The following is an 11963-nucleotide window of genomic DNA, read 5'->3' on the forward strand; positions in this document are numbered from 1 at the left end:
ACTTTCCAAATGCATAGTATGCAGCGTTTACTGTGAATGCAGTCTCTGCTGACGCTGGAACACTGTCTTTAAATTTCAATCACGCTGTAATGCTGAATTTCCACAATATGGATTAAATAGATCCCCTAGACAAACAGGTGAGGGGAGTTCCTTACTAATCAGTGACCTTAATTCATCAATCAAGTACAAGGGAGGAGCGAAAACCCGCAGACCCTCGGCCCTCCGTGGAATGAGTTTGACACGTGATATAAATGAAAGGCTTTATTTTGCCAACATAGTGAGCTTCAGAATTATTGGGGAACATATAATGCACAACACAAGAACAAAGCAAATCTTAAACTTGTTTTCAGGATCCACACTATCAGAAAGAACAGTGGTTGTCAAGTCAGTCTGGCATTTCTCCCGTCCCTTCAAATAATACAATATCTCTAAAGTAGAGAGACCACAGTACACATTCCCAGAAATCCTACACTGTGTTCACTTCCACCCATAATGTATTGTTTTAAAAAGGAACGTATAAAGTTATCAGACAGCAAGAAAAGCAGTTACAACATTCTAGAAAAGCAGCAACTGTGTAACATATACATTTATCAAACTAACAATTGTGGAACTATTGTAGGAGCTTTCTGTCCATTATTATCATAGCTGATCTGATATGTACACACATAAGTGCATGTTGTGCGATGATGCTTTTCAAGGGGAATCACTAAACCCCACATTCTTTGAAAATAGCTTTCTAGTGTTGATGAGGGAATGTGTGGGGCTATAAAAAAAAGAAAAAAGGCCATGCACCTTTAAGGTTATTCCCTGGTTTCGGCACCAATACCCTTAAAAGGTGCAGGGCCTTTTTTTACAGGGCCATACAGTATTTCAGAAATACAGCAGGTTTACTAAAGATCTGTTTTCCAACATTCAGCTCTTCAGGAAAGAGCGCTACTGTTCATAACCATCCTGTCAGTAAGGCAACCAGAAAACAGAAATAAAACTAAGGCCACACACAAAGATAAAAACAGCCTGCAACTAGATATTAGTTTCACAACGTCGAGTACTAGGTAACTTGTAGTGTCCGTGGCATGTGCAGCCATCCATATTCTGAGGAAGAAAGATTTTTGAAGGCCAAGGGGGCGGGAGCAGTAACACCCAGTCAATGTGACTACCCAGAGAGTCAGAGTACAGTAGACCATCTTCACATAATCATGGTGACTGGTTTTGCATTGCTGGGCTTGCATCCAGAGTAGGCCGTCCAGGGTACCGCAGGCTCATTTTAGGTCCAGGACCATTGATGCCGGGTTCTCCAGGTAGTCCCTCCACAGGTTGGAGAACCGCGCCATGGTGGCCCCGTCGATGATCCGGTGGTCTGCCGACCAGCTGACGTTCATTATGTGAGCTTTCACCACCTCATCCCTCGAGTTAAACCTCGGCAGGACCTGGAAGCGGCATGAACATGTCAGGAGACCATTATTGATAAAGCAATCAAGACATCCATAACCGCTAAATAGATATAATGTAAGTACCGAGAGATTCATGAGGCTCAATCAGGCGTCTGTATCGTGTTGCCACCTCCCAGTCAGCCGGACACATGCCCACAGAGCTAAGAACCATCACCAACACTCAGCTCCCATTATCAGCAGAGGTCCGTACCCCTGTGCTTCTCACCATAGCTATCATGGACAACATAGCTGATAGTCATTTAGGATTCACAAACCTGGATCTTTCCCAGAGCTCCAATCGCCACCTCAGGAGGCAAAATCACTGGCTTTGCATACGTGCCTCCAATCTGATTCAAGGGAATACACAAATACATGACATGTAAAGACTGAACAAGCGGCCCAAGCAAGCATAGGAAACTAATAATGCAGTAGCTAGCTGTCAATTACTATTCAAGTTAGCATTACTAGATGGCTACCAAAGGCCAACCTGGCTTTTAATTATGAAAACATCAATACATTATCGGTAACACAAGCTTGAAAAAAAAATCTGTTAAATTTATCAGTATTACTTATCAAGCTCAACCTCCCAGCTTTAGCATTAGTTTCTCCCAAGGCCCCCAAACCCCACCCCCAGCTCACCGAGCCGATGTTGGAGAGGGTGAAGGTGCCTCCTGTGAGGTCGGCCGTGCCCAGCTGGCCCGTGGCGCCCAGGTTCTGCATACGGTTGAGCTCCACGGCGATCTCAAACACACTCAGCATCTGCACATTCTTCACATTGGGTACCAGCAGACCCTGGCTCGTGTCCATGGCCAGGCCAATGTTGTGGGACGCCTGGTGGGGACGGAGACAAAGCAGTACAAGTCACACCCAGTTTGGGTTCTCAATCATTTAGACGAGAGGATCTGAGAAGTTTCAACTCTCTCCATGTTCATGTTAATGATTCATTATATTTCTACCGTCCAGAATTCTGCTTGCCATGAGCAAGCACAAACACCCGAGTTATTTGAATATTTTGATGTATCAATCAATCGCATTTATTCATAAAGCCCTTTTTACAAAGTGCTATACAGAAACCCAGCCTAAAACCCCAAACAGCAAGCAATGCAGATGTAGAAGCACGGTGGCTAGGAAAAACTCCCTAGAAAGGCAGGCACCTAGGAAGAAACCTAGAGCGGAACCAGGCTCTGAGGGGTGGCCAGTTCTCTTCTGGCTGTGCCAGGTGGAGATCATTGTCTATAATAACACTGCAATATCTAGATCTGGGGGACCTAGGCACGGGAGATGTACAAACTATTGTCCCCCAACACCATCTCCCTTTCCGGCAGCCTTACCTTGTAGGTGATGTTCTGAACAGCCTCATCCACCGAGGCGTTGAGGACGGGGAAATGGAGTAGGCCAAGAGAAGCAGCCTGCTCAAACAGAGAAGATCATTATTATTATCACCACAGCAAGCAGACTATTTCTCCAAATCCTCCAACATAGTCCTTTTGGTATGACATGATGCATCCCACTACGTCATGAGACTTATGACACCCGTTGTAGTGAGGTTGCTCTTCAGGATGTTATATCACTTTAGTCATAACAGAAGCCATTTAATTGGTCATAACTATAATGTAATTTGGCATGAGTGGTCAAATGGACATGAGCTTATAACACTCATTTCAATGTCATAACAAGCATGTCAAATAAAGTGTTACAGTGCATTTTGACAATCGTGCCACTTTGACACCCAAAATGTCACTTCACAACATCATTATATCATGTCAGGAGTCAAAGGTCACCTTGATGAAGAAGGGCATGTAGCTGAGCTTGACCCCACGAGCCTCTGACAGGCCCTTCAGCTCCTTGCGCAGCTGTACCAGCCTGCTCAGGTTCACCTCATCACAGTATCCAAAGTGGGGGATTTTCAAGGCTGCAGTCATGGTCTTCACCATCGCTTTGTGGAAACCTGGTCGTTCCGAGGAATACATTGGATAAAAGGGATATGTTTTAATGAAAGAGCAACCCATCACCCATAGTGATTATTCTCTGAATCAGAGATGTATCCCAGAAAGCAAATACATTTATTGGAAGCATTAACCATCTCTGTAACGCTGCCTCTACCTTTCAGGGGCTCAGTGCTGTCCGTGCCCGAGAAGACGGGCCTGGAGATTGCAGGGAGCGGGACACTTGGTGGGAGCTTTGCCTTGGGCTTGGCGGCCGGAGAGGGGGCGGATGCTGCGGGAGGGGGGGGCTGGATCTCGTGGAATGGGGTCAAGGGTAAGATGGCCCCTGTCTGTTTTGCCAGGAAGTTGAGGATGTCCTCTTTGAGGATCCGTCCGTCTCTCCCGGTTCCGACCACTTCACTCAGCTTGATCTGAAAAGGAGTAATGGGGACAGACAGACAGGTGGACATGATGTAAAGGAATAATGGGGACAGACAGACAGGTGGACATGATGTAAAGGAATAATGGGGACAGACAGACAGGTGGACATGATGTAAAGGAATAATGGGGACAGACAGACAGGTGGACATGATGTAAAGGAATAATGGGGAGTGGCAATGAGGTAAAAGGACAGACAGGTAGACATTAGTGATGGGGGAAATAATACATTTACATATCGCAATGTTATTTTGGACGATATATAGATTTTTTTTTACTGTAGATAGCGTTAGCTAGCGCTAGTCAGCTGTACCTGCACCAAAACGCCGGATATGTTTTTGTTTGTATTTTACCCCCTTTCTCTCCCCAATTTCACTGCAACTCCCCAACGGGCTCGGGAGGCGAAGGTTGAGTCATGCGTCCTCCGAAACATGACCCACCAAACCGCGCTTCTGAACACCCGCCCGCTTAACCCGGAAGCCAGCCGCACCAATGTGTCAGAAGAAACACTGTTCAACTGACGACCGAGGTCAGCCTGCAGGCGCCCGGCCCGCCACAAGGAGTGGCTAGAGCGCGACGAGCCAAGTAAAGCCCCCCCGGCCAAACCCTCCCCAAACCCGGACGACACTGGGCCAATTGTGCGCCGCCCTATGGGACTCCCGATCACGGCCGGTTGTGATACAGCCCAGGATCGAACCCGGGTCTGTAGTGACGCCTCTAGCACTGCGATGCAGTGCCTTAGACCGCTGCGCCACTCGGGACGCAACGCCCAACACCGGTATTTTTCATCCTATAACTTGTTTTCCATCTTCTTTTTAAATAGTGAGCCACCATGTTTTCAGCACTTATTTTGTCGACTCATTTTCTCATGCTCTCTAGTCTCTCTGTAGTAGACACAGTGAGCAATATGTTTGGAACATCAAATCGCAATATCGAATCGCAATACATATCGTATCGGCACCTAAGTGTCGTGAGAATATCGTATTGTGAGGTTCCTGGCAATTCCCAGCCCTAGTGGACATCCACAAAACCAATTAGTTCTCTAGGAGGAGCGTGGGCACCACTGGTTTAAAGGGGCCGTGTGCTGCTATACTTGTGTTAACGGTTTGTGTGTGTTTTTTAATAACTCACATTGTTCTCCATAGCTAAACGACGGACAGCAGGGGTGGCCTGGGTCTTGTGTCCCTTGATTTCCTGGTGTGTGTGCTCATCGTGTGACATCGCCGGGGTCTCCACAACATCCTCCTCATGGGCCACCTCTGAAAGATCGACCATGAAGTCACCATCACCATCTTCCAACTGGAGTCAATGTTGTTTTTGGACTTCCAAAATGTTTTTTTTATGATGAACGGTAATATAAACGGTCAAGGAAACAGCTTCAAGGTTTCCAGTTCCAACTGTTCTAAAAATGTTCACTGTCAGCAACTTCATACATAAGAAGTTGGGACATTCCCATTACTCTAGTGTTGGTGCCTTGACGGCCTACCTACCCGGACCGGACTCCGTCTCGATATCCACCAGCGGTGTGCCCACTAAGGCTGTAGCATCCACCTCATAGTACAGCTTTTTAATGACACCATCATAGCGACTTGTGATGGTGACAGATGCCTTGTCACTCTGTACCTCACAGATGCTGTCAAACTGGGACACCTTGTCTCCCTCCTTTACATACCTATGGGAACAGAAAGAGACATTGAACCTAAACAAAATATGTATCTCGTAGCAGCAATGCTCTGTAATCATTAAACTTGTGTGCCCTCTAGTGGCAACGCTTATAAAAACCTAATTCATAAAGCGGTGCTCACATCGGTGTACCATATTTTCAAAACATACCATTCCTTCACCGTCACCTCCATGATGCCCTCGCCAATATCTGATAGTTTGAATGGCAGAATTAGTCCTGGTGTGACTGTAAAGAAGAATAAATGATAATTAAAACTACACATTCATTCTTTAGCCTATTACTTCCACATAGCCTTAGGTATATGACATCTGTTGTAATATAACTACATTCTTTCAAAGAAAAATATAATATTTTGTAACATAATTTGAACCTTTAAGATTGTTTGTTTACAGCCTGTGCGGCAGGTAGCTTAGTGGTTAAGAGCGTTGTGAAAGTAACCGAAAGGTCGCTGGTTCTAATCCCCGAGCCAACTAGGTGAAAAATGTGCCCTTGAGCAAGGCACTTAGCCCTAATTGCTCTTGTACATCGCTCTGGATAAGAGCGTCTGCTAAATTACGTTGATGTAAATGTGTACGCTGTCAACAGCGTTCTTCCTCATTGGGCTAGTTCGTTTTGCATGGCCTGGTGCCCCGGGTGGGTTGAGATTTAACTTAGGGAACAATGGAATGGTCAAAAAATTACAAACCCACCGGCACCGGGCCATGCAAAACGAACACGCCTTAGTTGGAATATACTGTTTGTGCAGAAGCCTACTCACCATAACTGGTGTGAAAAAACCTAGCGCTGCACAGCTGCGGGATGACGACAGAGTGGGGATGGAGGGTGTAGCCTGGTCGGCCAGTTTGGACCCTGGAACAGCAACGCTTGTGCCGATGTTCCAAAATCTGCGATGATAAACGCTGACAATAAATAGAGCCATGCCATGACCATTCATTTGATGGGGTCGTGTTTGGTCTGGGCACTAGCTGGCTAATTCAAAACACAGCATCTGAAGTTATTATATAGCATGATTGCTGGGTAGCTACCAAAAGTTTACTAGATACACAGCAAATTTAGTTATCTATTATCTAACATCCAACAAAGTGAAATCGTCAATCCCAAAATGTTGTAGCCATTCATGGATAAATTGTTTATCTAGATAGGTAACTGGAAACTTTTGTTGCAAAGACATTGTAACCGAGGGTTGACATTGGCATTCAAGTTCAATTCTGTCATACACATCGTCAACAGTTTGAGTCAATTAGCTGGCTAGCTAGATAGTTTGGCTAGTAGTAGCGAGCAGATAGCAATTTTTCGTCAATACAACACGATTTTTTTTATTTAAATCCCACTGTAATGTAGACTAGCTAGCTAGTTAGTTAACTAACGTTAGCCATTCAGCTTCGTAGTTTGTTTGCTAGTCTGGCTAGCAGCTGCATGGGTAAAGTATCTAGATTGATGTACATTGGCAGTTTTTCTAAATGTATGATCCTTGTGCATCATCAACTATTTTGCAAAGCTTTCACTTGGGGATTAACATTTGGGAAAAACTCAAACAAACATACCAAACGTCTCATAAATGTCAATGAGCCTCTAGTAAGTGCCGCCATCTTTGTCCCGTCCGGATCTGACGAACAATGCACACCCCCTTTCAATGGCCAATCAGAGATCAGTCACAAAAAATGCAGCATTTTTTATTTTTTTTAACTAGGCAAGTCAGTTAAGAACAAATTCCTATTTACAATGACGGCCTACAACGGCCAAACCCGGACGAAGCAGGTCCAATTGTGCGCCGCCCTATGGGACTCCCAATCACAGCCAGATTGCGATACAGCCTGGAATCGAACCAGGGGGTCTGTAGTGAAATGCAGTGTCTTAGACCGCTGCGCCACTCGGGAGTCCAAGCATAAAAGGGATAGTCCACTACTAATAGAAAAACAAGTTGGTTTTGACTGGACTAGTGGTCCACTAGTATAATAACTCATTTGATGTTCCAAGGAGTCTAACGCGCGCGCAAGTCAGAGGGTTTTCTCCGAACAAACCCCGCGCGCCGGCTGAGGTGGGATCCTGGCCCCGCTTGGCTGTTGATTAACTAAGAAAGTTTCTTAACACTTTTTTTTTAGGGGATGTTAATAACACATTCATTATCCATAACACATATGCAGTACAACCAAAGCTATTTATAACAAACCCAAGATAGTTAATCTGTGTCGTTTACAGTGGGAGCAAATTAATCATAGTGGGCAGAACAAGCAAGGAGGTGGGCAAAGCCAAGCATGAGCTAGCGAGATCCTATTGGTGCGTTGTGACATATATTTGCATATCCGTAGGGGAACGCCTCCTCTGTAAAATGCGCGTGTGCACAAACTCAGACCTTGCACTCCTTCTAAACAACAACAATTTTTTTTTTCCGGCAAAGCGTCGTCTATCAAACTTAGTGCACTGTGTTCGGAACATAAATGTGTTTATTGAGCTAAATAACCTGCGACTGGACTGCCTCTCACTACCATATTTGGTGGTGAGAAAACGTTCTAAACAGACGCTTCAGCCAAAGACTTTTACAACTAAACCCAGATAGATCACAGCCTGTCGTTTCCAATGGGAACAAATTAGTCATAGTGGGCAGAAGCAATGAGGTGGGCAGAACCAAGCACGTGCTAGAAAGATCCTATTGGCGTGTTCTAGCAAGCATCTGCATATTTCCGTTAAGGAACGCCTACTATGTGAAGTGCGACTGTGCAATAACTCAATTCGCCTCGGCATCCTTCTAAAAAAGCGGATTTTAAAACACTTTTGCAAAGGGTAAAGTCTACTAAACTTAGTCCACTCTGTTCATAACAGATTCTAGTTTTGAGAACAGAAAACTGTATTGAAATCAAATGTTTCATCAATGAGAAAATTTGCAGAAATCAATTTCTGCAATAATGATCAAATATTGTACAATCCAGGTATGCAAAGCTCTTACCCAAGAGAGACTTACCCAAAAACACTCACAGCTGTCATTTCTGCCAAAGGTGATTCTAACATGTATTGACTCAGGGGGTTGAATACTTATCTAATCAAGTTTAATAGTATATAGTATAATATTTCTTCAATTTAAGACATTACAGAGTATTGTGTGTGGATCGTTAACAAAAAAGGACAATTACATTATTTTTAATCCCACTTTGTAACATAACAAAATGTGTAAAATGTCAAGGGGTGTGAATACTTTCTAGAGGCACTGTAACTGTGAATTAGCAGGGATCTAAGGTGACCATTACAATTAGAGTATGCTAGCTAACTCGCTCTTACAGGAATAACATACAAAAACACATCCTACGATAACTCCAATATCTAACAGGTACCGTACACACACACACACACACACACACACACACACACACACAAACACAAATATATACACTGCATTCGGAAAGTATTCAGACCCCTTTACTTTTTACACATTTGTTACGTTACAGCCTTATTCTAAAATTTATTCAATTGTTTTTTCCCCCTCATAAATCTACACACAACACCCCATAATGACAAAGCAAAAACTGTTTTTTAGAAATAATAATATCACATTTACGTAAGTATTCAGACCCTTTACTCAGTACTTTGTTGAAGCACCTTTGGCAGCGATTACAGCCTCAAGTCTTCTTGGGTATGATGCTACAAGCTTGGCACACCTGTATTTGGGGAGTTTCTCCCATTCTTCTCTGCAGATCCTCTCAAGCTCTGTCAGGTTGGATGGGGAGTGTCGCTGCACAGCTATTTTCAGGTCTCTCCAGAGATGTTCGATCGGGTTTAAGTCCGGGCTCTGGCTGGGCCACTCAAGGACATTCAGAGACTTGTGCCGAAGCCACTCCTGTATTGTCTTGGCTGTTTGCCTAGGGTCGTTGTCCTGTTGGAAGGTGAACCTTCGCCTCAGTCAGAGGTCCTGAGTGCTCTGGAGCAGATTTCCATCAAGAATCTCTCTGTACTTTGCTCTGTTCATCTTTCTCTCGATCCTGACTAGTCTCCCAGTACCTGCCGCTGAATAACTTCCCCACAGCATGATGCTGCCACCACCATGCTTCACCGTAGAGATGGCGCCAGGTTTCCTCCAGATGTGACATTTGGCATTCAGGCCAAAGAGTTCAATCTTGGTTTCATCAGACTATAGAATCTTGTTTCTCATGGTCTGAGAGTCCTTTAGGTGCCTTTTGGCAAACTCCAAGCGGGCTGTCATGTAACTTTTACTGAGGAGTAGCTTCCGTCTGGCAACTCTGCAAGTGCTGCAGAGATGGTTGTCCTTCTAGAAGGTTCTCCCCTCTCCACAGAAGAACTCTGGAGCTCTGTCAGAGTGACCATCGGGTTCTGATTGCTCAGTTTGGCCAGCTCTAGGAAGAGTCTTGGTGGTTCCAAACTAATTCCATTTAAGAATGATTTTGGTAACTGCAGAAATGTTTTGGTAACTTTTCCCAGATCTGTGCTTCGACACAATCCTGTCTCGGAGCTCTACGGACAATTCCTTCGACCTTGTGGCTTGGTTTTTGCTCTGACATGCACTGTCAACTGTGGGACCTTATATAGACAGGTGTGTGCCTTTCCAAATCATGTCCAATCAATTGAATTTACCACAGCTGGACTCCAATCAAGTTGTAGAAACATCTCAAGGATGATCAATGGAAACAGGATGCACCTGAGCTCAATTTCGAGCCTCATAGCAAAGGGTCTGAATACTTATGTAAATAAGGTATTTCCGTTTTTTTATTTTAATAAATGTGCTAAAATTTATAAAAACCTGTTTTCGCTTTGTAATTATGAGGTATTGTGTGTAGATTGATGAGGATTAAAAAAAATCCAGGCTGTAACATAACAAAATGTGGAAAAAGGGAAGGGGTCTTAATACTTTCCGAATGCACTGTATATACACTGAGTATACAAAACATTAAGAACACCTCTTTCCAAGACATAGACTGACCAGGTGAATCCAGGTGAAAGCTACGATCCCTTATTGATGTCACTTGTGAAATCCACTTCAATTAGTGTAGATGAAGGGGAGGAGACAGGTTAAAGGAGGATTTTTAAGCCTTAAGACAATTGAGACAGATCCTTGTGACAAGGGGCCATGCAATGCTGAAACATGAGGGGATGGCGGCGGATGAATGGCACGACAATGGGCCTCCGGATCTCGTCACGGTATCTCTGTGCATTCAAATTGCCATCGATAAAATCAAATTGTGTTTGTTGTCCGTAGCTTATGCCTGCCCATACCATGACCCTACCGCCACAATGGGGCACTCTGTTCACATCAGCAATCCACTCGCCCACACAATGCCATACACGTGGTCTGCGGTTGTGAGGCCGGTTGGACTTAATGCCACATTTTCTAAAATGACGTTGGAGATGGCTTATGGTAGAGAAATGAACATTACATTTTCTGGCAACAACTCTGGTGGACATTTCTGCAGTCAGCATGCCAATTTCACGCTCGCTCAAAACTTGAGACATCTGTGGCATTGTGTTGTGTGACAAAACTGAGCATGGTGTTGCCTTTTATTGTCCCCAGCACAATGTGCACCTGTGTAATGGTCATGCTGTTTAATCAGCTTCTTGATATGCCACACCTGTCAGGTGGATGGATTGTCTTGTCAAAGTAGAAATGCTAACTAACAGGGATGTAAACACATTTGTGCACAAAATTTGAGAGAAATAAGCTTTTTGTACGCATGGACAATTTCTGGCCTCTTTTATTTCAGCTGATGAAACATGGGACTAACACTATCTACATCTTGTGTTTATGTTTTTGTTCAGTGTATATACATCAGGACATGTACATAGTGAACTCGTACACATTGTAAATATGAAAATAGAATATAGTATTTCAGAGCGTGACCTACCGCTTGCATGTCAATATCAGACTCTGAAGAATTTACGTTCGCGATCTTCCCCTATCTGCAAACGTAACCAATGGCATAACACCTTATTGATATTTAAATTCAATCAACCAATAGAAATACATAAATATTGAATGTTGAATGACATTTATTCAGTGTCAAGTGGAAACATAACCAATGTGTTATGTATGGTTTATGAATGCGTCATGTATGGGTTATGTATGGGTTATGAATGTGATATTTATAGGTTATGAATGGGTTATGTATGGGTTTTGTATGGGTTATATATTAGTTATGAATGTGTCATGTATGGGTTATGGATGTGTTATGTATGGGTTATTAATGTGTTATGTATGAGTTATGAATGTGTTATGTATGAGTTATGAATGTGTTATACATATTAAAACTGGGAAACAATCATACAATGGGTCAAAGGGGCAAAAACCTGGCTCGTCTGATTCCAATACGTATATGCTACTTGCTACTAGCCACAATGCCAATAACAATAGCAATATAATGTACCTATGTGGCAGTGGGTAGACTCAGCAATGTGACGTAGATGCAGAAAGTAAAAAGTGGGTCAATTTCCTTCAACAAATAAGAGCGTTGAAGCTCGAGGCTCAACTTCTCCGCTGTTTTAGTC

At 43.7% G+C, this 11963-nt stretch overlaps 1 protein-coding gene across 3 annotated transcripts; it reads right to left on the reverse strand.

Moving 5' to 3' along the window:
* Window positions 1-246: 246 nt before the first annotated feature.
* LOC311137735 (lipoamide acyltransferase component of branched-chain alpha-keto acid dehydrogenase complex, mitochondrial-like) lies at window positions 247-7119 on the reverse strand. Of its 3 annotated transcripts, XR_014613973.1 has the most exons (12): window positions 7022-7119; window positions 6235-6361; window positions 5627-5702; window positions 5284-5465; window positions 4925-5052; window positions 3534-3786; window positions 3212-3378; window positions 2762-2839; window positions 2070-2261; window positions 1706-1777; window positions 865-1427; window positions 247-792 (listed from the first exon to the last, which is right to left on the reverse strand). XR_014613973.1 is itself a non-coding variant. In XM_084172301.1 (11 exons), exons 1-11 carry the CDS (start codon window positions 7064-7066, stop codon window positions 1260-1262), a joined length of 1488 nt encoding a protein of 495 aa, XP_084028427.1. In that variant the 5' UTR covers window positions 7067-7119; the 3' UTR covers window positions 247-1259. The 3 variants fall into 3 exon arrangements, 2 of the variants coding, with proteins under 2 accessions (XP_084028427.1, XP_084028426.1); XM_084172301.1 differs by having other exon boundaries at window positions 247-1427; XM_084172300.1 differs by having other exon boundaries at window positions 247-1427; window positions 6235-6376; window positions 7022-7087.
* Between the last annotated feature and the right edge of the window lie 4844 nt (window positions 7120-11963).

The sequence above is a fragment of the Coregonus lavaretus genome (assembly GCF_964263955.1).
Source record: "Coregonus lavaretus genome assembly, chromosome: 11".
NCBI classification, from domain to species: domain Eukaryota; kingdom Metazoa; phylum Chordata; class Actinopteri; order Salmoniformes; family Salmonidae; genus Coregonus; species Coregonus lavaretus.